The following is a 20,481-nucleotide window of genomic DNA, read 5'->3' as shown; positions in this document are numbered from 1 at the left end:
CCCCTGGACCAATAGAAGAAGACGAAGCCTACAGAGTATACTCCCATCAATGTACTGTATAAATGTGGCTCCCCTGGTCTAGAGAGACAGTTGTTGATTTTATCAGTCATCTGGTGACGACTGTCCTCTGGGCCCAGGGAACGCTTGCAGACGTATGTATACTGGCTGCAACCCTGACTCATATTATATATATATATATATATATATATATATATATATATATATATATATATATAATTCTATCTGAATTCTTGTAATGTTGTGGACATACCATTTCAATATATATAACTGGACCTCAGCGAATTGTGTGCGACTACTTGCCTACTCTAAGGGACATAGTGCTGCGACATTTAGCGCACTATTATCGTATAAAGTAAAAAGACGCAACTAGCGTCCGCAGTATATGATAGCACTGGTAATTTCATGTAAGGTAAAAAGTTGCAGGATTTCACAGTTAATTAATTGTAATATCCAATTTAAGTAGGAGATTTTTTATTTTTTTTTAAACTCTGTATTTGTACCAGGAGAGACAAAAAGGTATACAAAACAGATTAAATTGTACAATAAAAAGGTGAAAACCAGTCTCCGTGGAGTTTTTCAAGAAATGTTTCAACTAACAGACAAACAAAGGTGTCCCTCGAGAGGGAACTGTATACGAGAGAAAAAGAAACAGAGAGGGGTCGAGGGAAAGAAAAAAAGGGGAGAGCGGGGAGAAAGAAGAAAAGAACAGGGCCGATCTGAGCCATGAGGAGGAAGGTAAGCCAAATAGAACAATATATAGTGCATAAACATAGCAATATAAATACAGACAAATGGGCCAATCATTGCTCAATGACAAGAAAGGACTAAAGCGGATGGGATGGCGTCCAGAGGGAGGGTCCAGGTACAGCATGACTAGGAATTCAGGAGATATGGGCAGAAGAACATTTTGATCATCAATGTAGGGTGGACATCATAAGCAATCAGGGGCCCCAAACGAGCTCAAATTTGTGGGGACAGTTATATAGATAGTAAGTGATCTATTCCATATTAGCAACAATCCAAATATAAATTGTTCAGGGCAGGGATAGTAGGAGCAGCGGAGGCCTTCCAATTTTTAGCAATTAAGGATTTAGCAGCCACAAATATATGGGAAAACAATTTATTCAAAAGAGGGTCAAGATCTGGATATGGACGAGCCAATAAAAATACCCACAGGTCCAGGTCGAGCGCTAATCCAGATAGGGAAATCAGTATATAGAGTACCCTATTCCAGAAGCGAACTATATGTGGACAGGTCCACCAAATATGGAAAAGAGTTCCCCGCTGACCGCATCCTCGCCAACAAACCGGGGTAGCAGAAGGGAACATCCTAGACAATTTGTTCGGGGTGTAATACCACCGATAATATAGTTTATAGGATGACTCCTTGAGTTGGGTTGAGATAGAACTTTTAGCTATGCCCTCCCGTACCTTCTCCCAACAGGAATCGTCTGGCGGGGGGCACAGGTCCCTCTCCCACTCCCGTTCATGGCGAGTCTGCGATCTCGAGGAAACTCCAACTAACATAGAATAGATCAGCGAGATCAGCCCTCTACATATAGGTTTTTTGGTACATAATGATTCAAAAGAGGTAGGATCTCGCAGAACGTCAGCTTGAGGTAGGGAGAGAAGGAAGTGGCGGACCTAAAAGTATTCAAAGAAGGGAGGGGATAGAGAGGAAAACTTACATTTGATATCATCTATCGACATCCAATGGTCTTAGAGAGACAGATCATGCACCACATGAACCCCAGCACTAAACCAGGGTGTGAATCGATGGGGTGAAACCCCAGTGGGAAAAGCAGGGTTGTCCCAGAGGGGGGTGAGGGGGGAGTAGGAGGAGGACAGATTATATTTCGTGAGACAATTATGCCAGATAGAAAGATGGAATTTAAGAGAAGGGGAAGAGTTTTTTAGAGTGAGCTGATATGGTTTGCCCAGACCCCACAACGAAGCCAATGAACGAAGCCCCAGTGAAAGGGCTACTAAATCTACCCAGGCAATAGAGCCTCGGGGCACAAATGAAGCCACCAATTGGCTCAAATGGCTAGCCAGGTAATAAAAGTTAACGTCGGGGAATCCCTGCCCTCCCTCAGAACGAGGGAACCGGAGCACAGTAAAAGCTATCCGTGGGGGTTTATCGTTCCAGACAAACTTCACAAATGAGGCCTGGGCGTCCCTAAGAACCCTCTCCGGAACCCTCAAAGGTAAAGTTTGAAAGAGGTACAGAAGTTGTGGCATAACTGTCATTTTGAGGGCAATAATCCTACCCAGCCAGGATATGATATGGGACCTCCATTTTGCCAGGTCAGATTTAACCTTAGTTAATAGCCGCGGGAAGTTTTCAGAGTACAAAGAGCTATAGTGGGAGGTAATATAAACACCTAGATAATTACAAGGCGGGGAGAGAAGACTGTGGCTGCGTAAGGGACAACAGTACATCATGCGCAAAGAGCAAAATCTTAAAACTCCTGCGAGCCCACCTTCACTCCCCGAATTCTGTCAGAGTTTCTTGTCATAGCGGCCCGGGTCTCTATGACCATGGCAAACACCAGGGGGTGGGGGGAAAGGGGGGAGAGAGAGAGAGAGAGAGAGAGAGAGAGAGAGAGAGAGAGAGAGAACACACCACTGTCTCGTGCCATTGGATAACAGGAAGGGAGGGGATAATATTCCGTTAGTAAGAACCTTAGCTATAGGGGAGGAGTAGAGGGCTGAGACTCCTGTTAAAAATTCAGCCGCTATCCCAAATGCCTGCAGAGTCTGAAATAAGAAAGGCCACGAAATGCGGTCGAATGCCTTTTCGGCGTCGAGTGAAAGGATAATAGATGGAGTTTGTCTGCAGTTCAACAATTGTATGAGCTCAATCGCTCTCCAAGTGTTGTCCCTGGCCTGACGTCCAGGAATGAATCCCAGCTGGTCATAATGTATCAGACCCGGGAGCACACCATTGAGACAGGTAGCTAAAATTTTGGCAGAGTTTAATGTCCAAATTCAATAGGGATATCGGCCGATAGTTAGCGCAGTCTCGAGGATCCCTGCCCTCTTTATCGATAACTATAACTCTGGCCTCCAGCATAGTGCTTGGAAATGGGGTGCCACGTAGTACAGCATTAAACAATACTCTAAGATGGGGTACCAAAATGGAGGCAAATTTCTTATAATATGAGGCCGAGAAGCCATCAGGGCCTGGAGCTTTAGAAGATTTGAAGTTCCTCAGAACTGCAGCAATTTCCTCATCTGTTCTGTCCTTATTCAGCTCCGAAGAGGCAAAATCAGACAGGCGAGGGAGGTTAGCCCGACGCAAGAATTCCGAGATTAAAACATCCAGGGGACCTGGACCTGAATCAGACGGATTTAAATTATAGAGCTTAGTATAATAGTCCCGGAACACCCTATTTATGGCATCCGGGGCATGCGTAACCTTGCCAGATTCAGTATTTACTGCCAAAATATTATTCCTAGAATGCTGTGCTCTGAGGCGGGATGCCAAGAGTATCGGCTTTGTCTCCCTTCTCATAGAAAGACTGATTTAGCCTCTGGAGAGTCTGTGCTGTGCGCTGTGATAGAGAGAGCGAGATCGCAGACCTCGCCCCCAGCACAGCCTCCAAATTAGCAGGGGTAGGGGAGAGTTCATGTTGTCTCTCAAGAATCTGGAGAGAGAGAGAGAGAGAGAGAGAGAGAGGGGGGGGGGGGGAGAGAGAGAGAGAGAGAGAGAGAGAGAGAGAGAGAGAGAGAGAGGGGGGGGGGGAGAGAGAGAGAGAGAAACTAGCTTCCCGAGTCTTTTTTAACCTAGACGCCTGACTAATCAAATGGCCGCGTAAAACAGCCTTATGTGCTTCCCATAAAGTAATAGGCGAAGTCTCCGGAAGATCGTTAAGTAAAAAATAGTCAGTGAGGCAGCTTTTAACTTCCGGCCTATGCAATAGGGAGTCGTTCAACCGCCAAGAGGCAGGAGGGGGATGGGGGGCAATAGAATGGAGATCGACAGTAATCGGGCAATGGTCGGACCATATCATAGGATGTATATGAGTAGATTTAAGTTTAGAGGATAGGTCCCGGCTGAGTAGGATCATGTCTATCCTAGAGTAGGACTTATGGACAGGGGAATAAAAAGTATAGTCCCTGGTTAGTGGATCAGTTAATCTTTACGAGTCATATAGTAATTGGAGTTTCAAAAGATCTAGCAGTACGAGAGATGTTGAGGACTGTCATTTAGGGATAGAAGTTAGAGGAGAAGGAGGAGAGGATCTATCCAACGAGGAGTCAAGAACCTCATTAAAGTCGCCTGCTACTATGACTTCTCCTCTACGGAGCCTAGTCAAATGTGAATTCAAACTTCTAAAAAAGGCGACCTGATTTTGGTTCGGAGCATATACATTAACAAGAGTACACAGGATATTATTTCGTTTCCCAATAAGAACGAGACATCTACCAGATTTATCTACATGCCTATCCATCAATTCGAACGTAATGCGAGCAGCTATTAAGATGGAGACTCCTTTTCTTGTGTGCAGCATCACATGCATGAAATGTAAGTGGGTAGGATTTAGATTTTAAGTCAGGGTGAAGGGATTTCTTAAAATGAGTTTCTTGTAAGAAAACTATATCCCCCTCGGCCTGTTTAAGGGAAAGAAAAAGCTTGGTGCGTTTGCTAGGGTTGTTCAAACCTTTAACATTATGTGAATATATCCTAAGAGCCATGACAGTCGATTCTTCGGAACGCCTCACCTCCTCCCTCCGGACATCGCATCACTGCAACAAACCAAACCATCATAAACAGACATGGCAATCGGCATACATCAATACACGTCTGATCAAGAGAAGAGAGGAAAAGGGACAAGAGAAACAAAACTCGGGGAAAGTAGGGAAGAAGGGAAAGTTGGGGACCAGAAGCCACATCTGCTCTAACGTGCCGGTCAGGAAACGACAGAGAAGAGTCACTAAGTGACAACAACCAGACTCGGGTATAAGACCCTACTAAGGGGGCGTGGCCCGGCCGGGCCAGGTGCATCAAGGACAGCGGACACTTAACATCATGTGTCCTGAATCTAGGGACCAGTGTTAAAGGGAGAAAAGATGGGACAAAACATCCTAGTTCCTACTACCATATAGGGTAACCAGTAATTAAATAGAAATAACTTCCCGGGGCCAAAACAAATATTGCCTGGGACGGAAGAGAGAATTAACATACAACAAAACAAAGGGTGTCAGTTCCAGTACAGCAGGGTACGTTACCTGTAAGGGGAGCCCTAGCCATAAACCCTCCCGCCAGGCACTAGTACTCTAATATAATGGGAAGAACTTAGTTTCTACACTTATATGCAAGATGCAAGGGAATCAGGGCCAGTAGCAGAGACGGAAAAGGAGAAAAATTACAGCACCACAGCATACGCGTGTACAGAAATAGAAAAATACAGAATTAAACAGCATATAAACATATGAGGCATCAGGTGGGAGGGCCAGCAGAGGCAGATTTCCGTGAAGAGGGTACTCTCATCCAGTCTCTGTTCAAGTAGCGTCTGGGGGTGGCCGTCAACTCTCTGGGAGAGGCCTCGAAAGCCCGCTGTGGAGACTCAGATAAGACCATTGGAGGGGAGAGGCCCAAGGTTTGCAAGAGTCCTTTAGCTTCAACCAGATCTCTAGCCGAGTGGAGTCAGTTATGGTGCCACACCAAAATGCGAAAGGGGAAACCCCATCTGTAGCGAATGCCATTGTCCCGAAGAACTGAAGTTATAGGCCTGAATTCCTTTCTTTTAAGCACGGTAGCAGGTGCAAGATCTTGGAATATTTGAAGAGAGTGACCCAGGAATTCTAGTTTGGAGATGTTCCTAGCCTCTCTAAGAATGTCCTCTTTAGCCGTGTAGTAATGGCATCGCAGAATAACATCTCTAGGCTGAGTAGAATCCTGGGAGCGCGGGCGGAGAGCTCTGTGAGCCCCATCCAACAAGAGATGGTCCTCCGGAGTCGATGGCGAAAGGTGTACAAACAGTTTCTTAAGGTAATCATGCAGGGACGTCATATCAACGTCCTTACGGACTCCTCTAACTTGGAGGTTATTTCGTCGCGCCCTGTTGTCTTGATCTTCATGGCGTTCCAGGATAAGCTGAATCTCCTGCTTTAGGCCATGAATTTCATCACCCATTCCCTGTTGGGAAGCGGCCACGTCATCCACTTTAGACTCTAGGTGGTCCATTCTGTCCCCAAGGTCGGTAACATCGGCCTTAAGAGATGCAATTGCCGTATGTAACTCTGCCTGCACCGCCTGCATAGATTTCCTCGTCTCCTGAATTTCACGGAAAAGCAGTTGTAGGTCTTTCTGGATCAATGGGGAGTGGTCTGAGTCCTCCGAATCCGAAATATCAGGTAGCGAGGGAGTCCCTTGCCCCGGAGATTTAGCATGTGAGTAGGCAAATTTTTTAAGGCTTTGATTCAGATCCGCTCCGTGTTGTTTTTTTGTTACTTCTGGGCATGATGGAATGGATGGGCAGATCAAATTGAGAGTCACTGCACTACAGAGCTAGGAAAATCCCGGTAGTAGGAAAACGATACTGTAATTATTATGACATGGATATCGGTGAAAGAAAGTCCCAAGACTCAGGGCATGTTCCAATGGATCACATTGTAAAGAAAGTAGGTTCCCTCAGGCCAGTGTTTCCCAACCTCGGTCCTCAAGGCACACTAACAGTCCTGGTTTTAGTGATATCCAGGCTTGAACACAGGTGACTTAATTAGTACCTCAGTTATTTTGATTTAACCATCTGTGCTGAAGCCTGGATATCACTAAAACCTGCACTGTTGGTGTGCCTTGAGGACCGCGGTTGGGAATGCCTGCCTCAGGCAAATTAAATCAAATAATAAAAGCTACCAGTAGATGGAGCTCCAACGTTAGGTATCAGAGATGATGCAAGAAATCCAAGGCAATGGAGATCTATAACAGACACTCTCCCAGTATTGAAGGTACAGTCCCAGTGGGGTCCCCCTGATATCTGTCGCTATAACTCAGAGTGAACAGGCCCCCCCACTGTGATATACTTATGAGTGAGACACAGGCAGTGTCCGTATAGGGAGACGTGTTAATATTGGCACAGAGCTCTTCCCCACATTAAGACCCTCCAGGAGACATGAGGTAGGGCCCAGCATGAGGTGGGTCCCAGCCACGGACCAGCCAGTAGCTAGGGCACCCCGCCGTTACCTCTAATAGCTGAAGGAGGCTGAGGTTCCCTGGTCTCCGGAACCAAGATGGCAGCCGGCGACTGAATAAGCTGAGGCAGCAAGGGCCCAAGCTCCACACAGGCACCGAATTCAGGGCTTCCCGGGTGTCAGAGGTAAGGAAGCAGACGGCGCAGGACTTGTAAAGCAGGGGGGAGCTCTTCCCGGCCAGCCACGGTGATGACCGGCATTCACTGTAGTCCCCGGCTCGGCAGGCAGAAATCGGAGCCGGAGTCCGTGCTGTTGCCTGAGCCCACTGTTCAGCCCCAGAGCCCCGCCAGGCGCACACGGAGGGCAGCGATAAGAGGAGTGGAGCCTGGTATGCTGTAAGACCGCAAGTTGGGCAGACCAGGAGCCACCGCACAGCGTCCACAGCGGGGTCCGCCCCGGTAGGGTCTCAGTAGAAATTTAGCCCCTGGCTTCTGCAAGGAGGCCCCCTCCGGCTCCGGGACCTGATACACCAAGTGCAGGGGTTGATACGCGCAATATACAGGGGGCAATAAGAGCCAAGAAAGGTCTAAAAAGGAAGTGTGGAGAAGGCTCTAATTAATCAGGGACCTGGAGCTTCTCTCAGGCACGTCCGTCCAGCTTGCCTGCCAGGCCACGCCCCAGGAGATTTATTTTTAATCCAAACTTTCTAAATACGGGAATCTGTAGTCTCAGTCTCATTTCCAGGACAACGGGCTATACCTAAAGTTAACTGGTTAGTTTATCACAGCAGATCAGCAATTAGACTTACAACAGGACATGCTACGCCCACCAATCTTTGTCAGGCCGCACCTCCGGGCAGACCTTCCCTGGATTAATGCTGTCAAAATACTGGCACTGAGGAGAATAATCCACTACCTCATCTGCTCAGTGCTGTAAATGCTGGGACGACAGGCCAAGCACTGCCCGCAGTACATTAAATATTTAAGGTTTGCAGGGATAGGCTGACCCTAGGTCTCCTTGCTTAGCTTCTCGCTCTCCTTAGGGCACCTCTGTTGAGGTAAAAAAAAAAAAGTTGTATTTTTTTTTTTTGCACAACACTTAAAGTCACTGGGAGAGCTGTCCATACCCTTTACACAGCAAATAAGCAGTTGCTGACAATCATGTTTTCCTTTAATGCATGCAAGTCAAAATATCTATCTCCCCTTTCCCCCTATTGCTCTCTGAGATGTTTGGCAAGGTTTAGTTCAAGTGACAGGTTACCCTCTAATTATTGAAACACTATCCTCTCCTGACCGGAAATAGGTTGGTTAAGTACTTTTATCTGAATATTATATTATTATACATACACACACACACACACACACACACACACACACACACACACACACACACGACTCATCACAAAATCCCCTGAACCATAAGGCTGGACTTCCTTGGCAGTTGCATAGCAGTCCATTAATTCAAATAGGGGAGCCACGCCCAGCGATGTTTGACAGTGTTTAGGGGTGGCAGTTGAAGTGGCTCCCCTATTTGAATGGACTGCTCTGCAACTGCCACTGGCAAGGAAGTCCAGGAACAGAGCATTGTGTCCTCCCCCCTCTGCGACTTTGTATCGCAGACACCATGCTTTCTTTATAGCCCCGGCTGGGTGGGCTTTCTTTACTCTCCTCTGTGGGGGGCGGTGAGGGGGAGGGGGGGGGGGGGGGGGGGGAGAGGGGATGGGGAATTCACAATAATCACCTAACCCTTTGTGGGTGGAATTTTGAAAAATCCCTCCTTAATAGGTGCCTATGTCAGAAAAGAGAGACAGAGATATAGACTTTGGACATTTATAAGGAGGATCATTCTGAAGTGCTGTCATTTATATTTGTGTGTGATATTGATCCCCCACACAAGTACAATTTTATCTCAAACATCTTTGGTCAGAATATAGACAAGGTCCTTTTTACATAACATTTACTATCTGTGCATATTATTATTAGTATCTTTTATAAACACCAGAATATACAGTGATTCCGGAAAGTATTCACAGTGCTTCACTTTTTCCACATTTTGTTAAGTTATAGCCTTATCCAGAATGGAATAAATGCATTTTTACCCTCCAAATTCTACATACAATACCCCATAATGACAACATTATAAGTTCGAGATTTTTGCATATTTATTAAAAATAAAAAAACTAAGAAAATCATATGTACACAAGTATTCACAGCCTTTGCCATGAAGCTCAAAATTGAGCTCCATTGCATCCTGTTTCCACTGATCATCCTTGAGATGTTCCTACAAGCTTAACTGGAGTCCACCTGTGGTAAATTCAGTTGATTGGACATGATTTGGAAAGGCACACACCTATCTAAATAAAGGTCCCACACTTCACAGTGCATGCCTGAGCACAAACCAAGCATGAAGTCAAAAGAATTGTCTGTAGACCTCCGAGACAGGATTGTCTCGAGGCACACATCTGGGGAAGGGTACAGAAAAATATCTGCTGCTTTGAAGGTCCCAATGAGCACAGTGGCCTCCATCATCCATAAATGGAAGAAGTTTGGAACCACGAGGACGCTTCCTCAAGCTGGTCGGCCATCTAAACTGAGCGATCAGGGGAGAAGGGCCCTAGTCAGGGAGGTGACCAAGAACCAGATGGTCACTCTGTCAGAGCTAAAGCATTCCTCTGTGGAGAGGGGAGAACCTTCCAGAAGGACAACCATCTCTACAGCAATCCACCAATTAGGTCTGTATGGAAAAGTGGCCAGACAGAAACCACTCCTCAGTAAAAAGCAGCCCGCCTGGAGTTTGCCAAAATGCACCTGAAGGACTCTGACCATGAGAAACAAAATTCTCTGGTCTGAGGAGACAAAGACTGAACTCTTTGGCGAGAATGCCAGGCATCATGTTTGGAGGAAACCAGGCACCGCTCATCACCAGGCCAATACCATCCCTACAGTGAAGCATGGTGGTGGCAGCATCATGTTGTGGGGATGTTTTTCAGTGGCAGGAACTGGGAGACTAGTCAGGATAGAGGGAAAGATGAATGCAGCAATGTACAGAAACATCCTGGATGAAAACCTGCTCCAAAGCGCTCTTGGCCTCAAACTGGGCCGAGGGTTCATCTTTCAGCAGGACAACGACCCTAAGCACACAGCCAAGATAGCAAAGGAGTGGCTTCAGGACAACTCTGAATGTCCTTGAGTGGCCAGGCCAGAGCCCAGACTTGAATCCGATTGAAGATCTCTGGAAAGATCTGAAAACGTCTGTGCACCGACGCTTCCCATCCAACCTGATGGAGCTTGAGAGGTGCTGCAAAAAGGAATGGGCAAAGCGGCCTAAAGATAGGTGTGCCAAGCTTGTGGCATCATTCAAAAAGACTTGAGACTGTAATTGCTGCCTAAGGTGCATCAACAAAGTACTGAGCAAAGGCTGTGAATACTTATGTACATGTGATATCTTAGTTTTTTATTTTTAATAAATCTGCAAAAATCTAAAAAAACCAAACAAAAAACAAAAAAACAAACAACCCCACAACTTTTTTAAAGTTGTCATTATGGGGTATGGTGTGTAGAATTTTGAGGGAAAAAATGAAATTATTCCCTTTTGGAATAAGGTTGAAACATAACAAAATGTAGAAAAAGTGAAGGGCAGTGAATGCTTTCCGGATGCACTGTAGCTTAGATTTAATGATCCATTAACGTCAAAACTTTTGATTATACAATTGATTCATCCAAACCCTAGCATAGGATATTGTAGGAAAATAAGCTTATGCAGAAAGTGAACATAGATTGAGCATTTATGTGGAAGTACAGATGTGTCCTTCTAATCGTTGCTGCAGCGACTTTAAATAGCCCTAGTCGTGAGCAAGTTTACCAGTGCCAGGTTGTTATATTCGCATCGCACAAGCAGACTCTGACTATTAAAATGATATGCGGCTTGCCTATATTCTGTATGCAACTGCATCTGCATATGAAATGCCATGTTACAGTGTATTTCCAGGAAACCACTAATATAGTGGCACACAAAATATAGGCATGCAGCATAGCATTTTAATCAGCAGTCTGCTTTTGCGTCTTTTTCGCATAGTGATAAGTCATTTTCGTCAAAACAAGACGCCCAATGTTATCAGAGCTGCCCGGGAACTGCTGGCTCACACCAGGCATCTCGCGGAGCATGGCGTATTGGGACTAGATGTACGAGGACACATCTGTAGTACTTCCACTAAGAAGATTTCTAGCTACAAATAAGTTACTGATGAAGCTCTGTGATACAGATATGTAGAAAGTGGTTTAAAGGACACAAAGGTGGCAGTACAGATGTCACAGAAATGCGCAGCACTCACCCATTCTTTTTCTGCGTATGTCATCCAACTGCTCCTCCATCTGTCTGTTACTCTATATTATGAGCAGAGACGAAATTCTCACACAGCGACATTATACAAGCAGAGGAATTTATTCAGTCCATAAGATTCTTACATGGTTTCAGTTATACCTTTTAGCAAGTACCTGATACTTTTAAAACAGAATTCATATAGGCCAACACAGATTAGAGACAATTTATTTTCTAAAATGTTATATTAATTACAATGACAGGCACCACCGGGAGGAAGGATTACCGATACCATCACAACCAGTTACGTACATCACCTTATCCATCAAAGTCCCACTTATTCCCTCATAATGCTACTATAGTACAGAATACCCAAAGCTCACTGTCAGGCCCTCACCATGGTGCTCAGCTTGTATATCCAAATGAATGAAGCTAAAAATGAAAGTATGTATCTAAATTAACGTTTATTTTGCTACTAAGGGGCTGTGAGGGATACTATTAGGCTTTGAGACGAGTGCGGGGGTGGGAATTTCGTTTATAATATAGCCTATGGACACAGGAAAGGGGGGGGGGGTGCAAAACACCACCTAGATATATTTTTAAAATAAACCATTTTAATGTTTTATTATGAAAAAAACAAAAAAACTTTTTTGCGGTGGTTGTGGGGGAAATAGTCAGTTAAGTGTTTTACAAATTCAGCTAAAATTATAATAATTAAATAAATTCTGCACACTTGCCATTCAGTTTGGTAACGGTAGACCGCATTAGCTTATTTATAGGATTACCATTCTATCCCTTTAAAGTGGGACACTTACGAATTACAGAGTTTCTCTAGCCGATTAAAACCAGGCGAAATGCAGACTTGAAGTCAGCCAGCCACAGAGCCTGCACAATTCATACGTGTCCTGGTTTTAAGGGATAGTATGGTAAGCCTAAGTATGTATGATGGGTGTAGGGTGTGCTGTGTAATTTCTGCCAGAGATTTGCACATGCGGAGTAGAGAAGTCTCTGGGATCAGAGCCTGGCACCATGTTCCCGAAGACCTGCACTGTAGACTGGCACAAAGCCAGAGCCTATTGCACTGCCAGAAAGGAGAGCCCCAGTACATCTCTCTTACACCACCTCTGGTGGATAGGTATGTTTTTTTGTCTACATATTTTATGATGGGCGAAACCAATGCTTGTGGCTGGGAAACTGTCCATTAATTCAGATTTGGTCCTGGACCACCAACCCATAGTACTCCAGCAAGTGCCCCGTGGCACTCCATTTGGGAACCACTAGTGTAACATCACACTGAATTACAACAACATAGAGCATGTAACACTGGTAAGATTTAGTAGTTTTATGCATGGGCATCGCAGCACTACTTGCGCCAGTAGGTGGTGTGGCATCAGCGGAAAACAGAAGTGTGTCTGCCAGATCAAAGTGATAGGATAAGTATATTGTTAGAGACATCACTTGGGATATCTTGCTCATATTGTCAGGCCCATCAGACAGACAGGGTGTTGTCCATCATTCAGCCTTTGGGAGTTAAAGCACAGGCGATTAGGTGCCTAATGACAGACCGACCCCAAGCAAGACACTACGGAGAACCATGTTTCACTCTGGATATTATTCTGAAAACTGAAATATGGTCTATCAATCAGTGGGCACAGGCAGATATAGAGAGACCAGGTCATGGCTGTTTCTAGACAATTTAGCTCCCAGTGCTAACAGTAAAAAAAGCCAATAAAAAAAAACAAAATACAGCACCCACCATACACATTCTAAGATGTAAATATTAGCGCGCATGCCCTAAAGAGGGGCATGGCCTCACTAGAATGGGCATAGCCTGACTAAAATACACCCCAGTTTTTGACCCTGCACCCCCAGACATTGGCAAACACAGGCAAATAGAAATTCCACCATATTATACCTCACACAGTAATGCCCCTTGCACCATATGCCCCACATAGTAATACCCGTTGCACTATATGCTCCTTGCTCCAGATTATTCGCCACAGTGAAGCCCTGCCCTGTCACTTTAGTGTATGTTAGCCTCACATAAGAATGTCCCACTAGCTGCTCGTTGTCAGGGGTTTCACACCGCCTTCCTCTAGCTGCAACCGTCCCTCAGTTCCGGCACTTCAGGGGAGCGATGTGTGCCCCTGCCGCTAGTAAATGTCCCTCCCAAAATGGCCTCTAGCATCCTTCAAAACGGTCTCCTCTGTGGCGGCGGCCATTTTGGGAGGGATATTTTCAACAGTATTTTAAGCGGACAGCCAGACCACATGAAAATAGGATTTTAATTATCTACCAGTAAATCTTTTTCTCGTAGTCTGTAGAGGATACTCAGGTCCATTTAGTACCATGGGGTATAGACGGGTCCACCAGGAGCCACGGGCACTTTAAGAATTTGATAGTGTGGGCTGGCTCCTCCCTCTAAGCCCCTCCTACCAGACTCAGTCTAGTAAAACTGTGCCCGAGGAGACGCACATACTTCGAGAGAAGAATAGATAAAGGATAGTGGTGAGATTCCGAACCAGCACACACAAGAGGAAAGCCAAGCTAACCAAACTTGAAACAGGAACAGCAACGGCTGAACCAACATTACTTAAACAAGTAACAGTGCAGGAAGAACGAAGCACTGGGTGGGTGCCCAGTATCCTCCACGGACTACGAGAAAAGGATTTAACGGTAGGTAATTAAAATAAGAATTTACTCACCGGTAATTCTATTTCTCGCAGTCCGTAGTGGATGCTGGGAACTCCGTAAGGACCATGGGGAACAGACGGCTCCGCAGGAGACTGGGCACATCTAAAGAAAGATTTAGGACTATCTGGTGTGCACTGGCTCCTCCCCCTATGACCCTCCTCCAAGCCTCAGTTAGGACACTGTGCCCGGAAGAGCTGACACAATAAGGAAGGATTTTGAATCCCGGGTAAGACTCATACCAGCCACACCAATCACACGTATAACTCGTGATAGGAACCCCGGTTAACAGTATGATAACAAAAGGAGCCTCTGAACAGATGGCTCGCAATAATAACCCGATTTGTGTAACAATAACTATTTACAAGTATTGCAGACAATCCGCACTTGGGATGGGCGCCCAGCATCCACTACGGACTACGAGAAATAGAATTACCGGTGAGTAAATTCTTATTTTCTCTGACGTCCTAGTGGATGCTGGGAACTCCGTAAGGACCATGGGGATTATACCAAAGCTCCCAAACGGGCGGGAGAGTGCGGACGACTCTGCAGCACCGAATGAGAGAACTCCAGGTCCTCCTCAGCCAGGGTATCAAATTTGTAGAATTTAGCAAACGTGTTTGCCCCTGACCAAGTAGCAGCTCGGCAAAGTTGTAAAGCCGAGACCCCTCGGGTAGCCGCCCAAGATGAGCCCACCTTCCTTGTGGAATGGGCTTTTACAGATTTAGGCTGCGGTAGTCCCACCGCAGAATGCGCCAGCTGAATAGTGCTACAAATCCAGCGCGCGATAGTCTGCTTAGAAGCAGGAGCACCCAGTTTGTTGGGTGCATACAGGATAAACAGCGAGTCAGTTTTCCTGACTCCAGCCGTCCTGGAAACATAAACTTTCAGGGCCCTGACTACGTCCAGTAACTTGGAATCCTCCAAGTTCCCAGCAGCCGCAGGCACCACAATAGGCTGGTTCAAGTGAAACGCTGATACCACCTTCGGGAGAAACTGAGGACGAGTCCTCAATTCTGCCCTATCCATATGGAAAATCAGATAAGGGCTTTTATAGGACAAAGCCGCCAATTCTGACACACGCCTGGCCGAAGCCAGGGCCAACAGCATGACCACTTTCCACGTGAGATATTTCACATCCACAGTCTTAAGTGGTTCAAACCAATGTGATTTCAGGAACTCCAAAACCACATTGAGATCCCAAGGTGCCACTGGGGGCACAAAAGGAGGCTTAATATGCAGAACTCCCTTGACAAAAGTCTGAACTTCAGGCAGGGAAGCCAGTTCTTTCTGGAAGAAAATCGACAGGGCCGAAATCTGGACCTTAATGGACCCCAATTTTGAGGCCCAACGTCACCCCTGCTTGTAGGAAAAGCAGGAATCGCCCCAGTTGAAATTCCTCCGTTGGGGCCTTCCTGGCCTCACACCAAGCAACATATTTTCGCCAATGCGGTGATAATGTTTTGCGGTGACATCCTTCCTGGCTTTGATCAGGGTAGGGATGACTTCCTCCGGAATGCCCTTTTCCTTCAGGATCCGGTGTTCAACCGCCATGCCATCAAACGCAGCCGCGGTAAGTCTTGGAACAGACAGGGCCCCTGCTGCAGCAGGTCCTGTCTGAGCGGCAGAGGCCAAGGGTCCTCTGAAAGCATCTCTTGAAGTTTCGGGTACCAAGCTCTTCTTGGCCAATCCGGAACCACGAGTATAGTTTTCACTCCTCGCCTTCGTATTACCTTGGGAATGAGAGGCAGAGGAGGAAACACAAACCGACTGGTACACCCACGGTGTTACTAGAGCGTCCACAGCGATCGCCTGAGGGTCCCTTGACCTGGCGCAATTCCACCTGTGGTCTTTCCCACCGGTTTACCAGTATTTGGAAGACTTCTGGATGAAGTCCCCATTCTCCCGGGTGGAGGTCGTGCCTGCTGAGGAAGTCTGCTTCCCAGTTGTCCACTCCCGGAATGAACACTGCTGTCAGTGCCAACACATGATTTTCCGCCCATCGGAGAATCCTTGTGGCTTCTGCCATTGCCCTCCTGCTTCTTGTGCCGCCCTGTCTGTTTACATGGGCGACCGCCGTGATGTTGTCTGATTGGATCAGTACCGTCTGGTTCTGAAGCAGGGGCCTTGCGTGGCTTAGGGCATTGTAAATGGCCCTTAGCTCCAGAATATTTATGTGAAGCGAAATCTCCTGATTTGACCACCGTCCTTGGAAATTTCTTCCCTGTGTGACTGCCCCCCAGCCCCGAAGGCTGGCATCCGTGGTCACCAGGACCCAGTCCTGTATTCCGAATCTGCGGCCCTCTAGTAGATGAGCCCTCTGCAGCCACCACAGCAGCGACACCCTGATCCTTGCCGACAGGGTTATCCGCTGTTGCATCTGGAGATGGGACCCGGACCATTTGTCCAACAGGTCCCACTGGAAAGTCCTTGCGTGGAACCTTCCGAATGGAATTGCTTCGTACGAAGCTACCCTTTTTCCCAGGACTCGTGTGCATTGATGTACAGACACCTGTCCCGGTTTTAGGAGGTCTCAGACTAGAGATGACAACTCCTCGGCTTTTTCCACTGGAAGAAACACTTTTTTCTGGTCTGTGTCCAGAATCATTCCCAGGAACAGAAGACGTGTCGTCGGGACCAGCTGTGACTTTGGAATATTGAGAATCCAGCCGTGCTGTTGTAGCACTTCCCGAGAAAGTGCTACCCCCACTACCAACTGTTCCTTGGACCTCGCCTTTATCAGGAGATCGTCCAAGTACGGGATAATTAAAACTCCCTTCTTGCGAAGGAGTATCATCATTTCGGCCATTACCTTGGTAAAGACCCTCGGTGCCGTGGATAACCCAAACGGCAGCGTCTGGAACTGATAGTGACAGTCCTGTACCACAAATCTGAGGTACTCCTGGTGAGGGGGGTAAATGGGGACATGTAGGTACGCATCCTTGATGTCCAGGGAGACTATGTAATCCCCCTCGTCCAGGCTCGCAATAACCGCCCTGAGCGATTCCATCTTGAACCTTTTGATATAAGTGTTCAAGGATTTTAAATTTAAGATGGGCCTCACCGAACCGTCCGGTTTCGGTACCACAACCATTGTGGAATAGTAACCCTTTCCTTTGTCAAAGTCAGAAAAATATCATGCTGCACGTTGCCATATATTCACCTCATGCGCTCGCCCGCTGCACATGCACTTTCTCTGGCGTGCGTGCACATATTCGCAGTTGCGTGACGGCGCCCCTACGGGCGTGCGCTTGAACGCATGGTATGTGCATTTACGGTAGAGTTTGTGTGCGTCTAGCGAGCGACACAATCGCTACTTAATAAATCCATATAGCAGGTTTAATAGATAATGTTCCCCTTAATAGTAACAGTAAGTTTGGTTAGTGTAGTTGGTCCCTGGACAAAGGAATTCCTCTTTTTGTTGTACGAAGGGCCAGACAGGGTTTGAGCAGATGTGTTTGGTATCTAACCGAAGAGTATTTTAATAGCAACAATCCGGTGTTGGTTAGGTAAAGATTAATCGCTCCTGCATATAGTTATGGCCATTAGTAGTTTCTGGACATTTCTTATATTGCAGTTCATTATCCATGCGGCGGGAATCCGGCGATTCCCTCCCACCTGAGCTGTTTGTAATAGTCACAGCCCACCTGTTCAAACTAACCTATGACCTTTTGTTATGATGCGAGGAGACATTCCTGTGTCCAATGAACAATGAGATTATAGGTCCCTTTGTAGTATACTGTATGCAGTGTATATAAGATCAGCCAGCCTGGACAGCTCACTCTCTCACTCCACAAACGGTTTTCATATTGACTAACTTGGAGCTGGTACCAGGAATAGCGCAGCGATCGTTCCCAGTGTGTATAAGTAATTCTCTGTAATCAACTTGCTCTTTGTTTGTATTGGCCATTCACTCTCTCTCTCTCTCTCTGTTATAGTATAAGATTGTAACGTTATTGTATATTTCTGTCTAGATATTCTGTTAGAATTATATGTTAGCTTGTAGTGTATGACTTGTAAACTGTTTACCCCTTTTCGATATAACTAAAAGCTTGTTAGTAAAGGTGTTGGAACCTTAGCACGGTATCGTGTGTTCATTACATTGCAGTGGGTAATAGGAGCGTCTCGATCGCTCAAACAGCTTTAGTATTAACAAGGTTAAGCAGCGTTATATCGCTACAGTGTTTCAGTACAAGGTTTACAGCATAAGAGTATCCTTTCTGTGTGTTACATTCAAGGTTTACTGATTGTCATCCTGTGAGCGTCTGCGCCGTTCGTGATCTCCTCGTTGTCTCGAGCGTCCGCTGGTAGCGTAGCATTACGGTAGTCGCCCGCCTATAGCGTGCTCGACACCACGCATTAAGCTGTGAGCGAGCGTGCCGCATGTACGTCTCGATCACGGCCGAGCATATGCTACGCTAAGCGCGTACCCTTACGGTACCCCATACGCCAATTGCGTACTGAGTCTCTTACCCATATAGTGAAGGTTATAAGGTAATCAAAATCAGCATTATCAATTGGCGGCACGTCCGTCCTCCACATATCCGCACTAGCGAACACAGACTTTATCTGTCAGCAAGGGCGGGAAAGCAGTATCCCTTCGTATCGGGATACAGTAGTGCTGGCTAGATAAGCGTCTGTTTCGCTACGTTGAAGGAGTGCTGGTGGAATCCGGAACCGGAGGTAAGAACAATACGCTATTGTCTTTTTAAAACTGTTTTATTTCTGTTTTGCGTACGAACGCACGCATACATCTGCATTTCTTTTCATTTGTGTATTTTCACATCACTCTCCTGGTTGCCATTTCATAATTGATAATGTGCTGAGAAAGATTTGTTGCTATTGGTAGTTAAAAGTAATATTAATACGTTAAGGAGTAATTTGTAAAACACGCGCACGGCTTGCCTAAGATACAAGGAAGTTCGGTGTTGTGTTCGGTAGATGATTACAGTTAAAGATCATCTACATCAGGGCTGGCCAAACCAGTCCTCGAGATCTACCAACAGTTCACATTTTCCAGACCACCTTGCTGGTGCACAGGTGCAGTCATTACTAATTAAGATGTGCTGCATTCATTCCTAACTGACAATTCTACAGATCTCCAGGAGGCCTGGAAAACATGAACTGTTGGTAGATCTCGAGGACCGGTTTGGCCATCCCTGATCTACATTGATATAAACGTGTTAATTGTATTTCTGTGGACATATCTGGCTGGCGTACACGTGTCTCTAACAAAAGGGTGAGACTAGCGTACACGACGCAAGGGCCGACGCACGGAGCGTATATTACGCAACGGAGCGTCTGGGTAACGCCCACATAATACAAATCACACGATAGTATTATTTTAAATAGGCGAAAAGGAGGCAACGCGATAATAGCGCAAATCGATCTCAGTGTCCAAAATTTTAAGCTAATAGATCCTTCTCTAATTTGCAACTCATCTGGACTAGACTGTGTTACTGAATGAAAGGGATTTCTGCGCAGAAACAAAAGTAAAGTGTACATGAGGTGAAAGTGTGTGTATACATATATAAGTATTCTCTTTTTGATTGGAACGTAGAAGTCGAGTTCTCGTGAGGACATTCACGTAAGTGACGGCGTGGTGGCTTGGGAGGCATCCCTTGTTAAACATATACAGGAGCATTAGAGTATAGCAGAGTAAAAGTCTACTGTAGACACAGACCAGGAGGTCACGGACCAGGAGGTCCAGAGAGACAGACCAGGAGGTCTAGGTACAGCAGACTAGGAAGTCCGCTATAGATAGAGAAAAGAGGCACAACTCAGGGGGTTGGTGCAGTACCCATATAGGCCATTAAGCTCCGGCTGAAGGAATTCGCAGCAGCAATTTTCGATTCCACTGGTCGTTCCGCACATAAGATTAGTTGCTTATGTGCAGTACGATTGTACCGCACGTAATTGTGTGCATTAGTTAGTAACTTGACCCAGTACCGTTTGCGTACGCTAGAGGGGTCATAAACGCTATTTGTACATTCTAACGTGATTTGTGAAATTTTTTTTATTTTAAGGGAGGTTCGCTGGTCACTCGGGAATTCTCTAATTCTCTAACAACCGATACTTGCTACTCCCACGCGCCCCAGAAATAAAGGTTTATAGGGGCCCTAGGTTGGGCACAGCAGCTCTGAGTCAGTGATTGCAGTATTGGCCAACGTTGGCGAGAGTTTGTGAAGGTACTCGGTAAAGTTTCACCGTCGGCCTACCGGACATCTTGGTTTTTGTAAGGGTTCGCTGAAGACCCTGATTTGAAGGTCAGAGGTTGTGAAAGCAACACCTGCAAGGATGGGGGCCAGTTGT

At 46.2% G+C, this 20,481-nt stretch overlaps 1 protein-coding gene across 1 annotated transcript in view; it reads right to left on the bottom strand.

Moving 5' to 3' along the window:
* LOC134910215 (centromere protein H-like) overlaps positions 1–20,481 on the bottom strand; it is a 249,427-nt gene that overhangs the window by 20,413 nt on the left and 208,533 nt on the right. Inside the window, exon 8 of the mRNA XM_063917996.1 lies at positions 11,492–11,543. Coding sequence (XP_063774066.1) covers positions 11,492–11,543 — 52 coding nt within the window. The remainder of the gene's footprint in view (positions 1–11,491; positions 11,544–20,481) is intronic.

The sequence above is a fragment of the Pseudophryne corroboree genome, chromosome 4 (genome assembly GCF_028390025.1).
Source record: "Pseudophryne corroboree isolate aPseCor3 chromosome 4, aPseCor3.hap2, whole genome shotgun sequence".
In the NCBI taxonomy this organism is placed as follows: domain Eukaryota; kingdom Metazoa; phylum Chordata; class Amphibia; order Anura; family Myobatrachidae; genus Pseudophryne; species Pseudophryne corroboree.
Note: the sequence above shows the minus strand (reverse complement) of the source record. Positions and strands in the feature narration are given on the sequence as shown.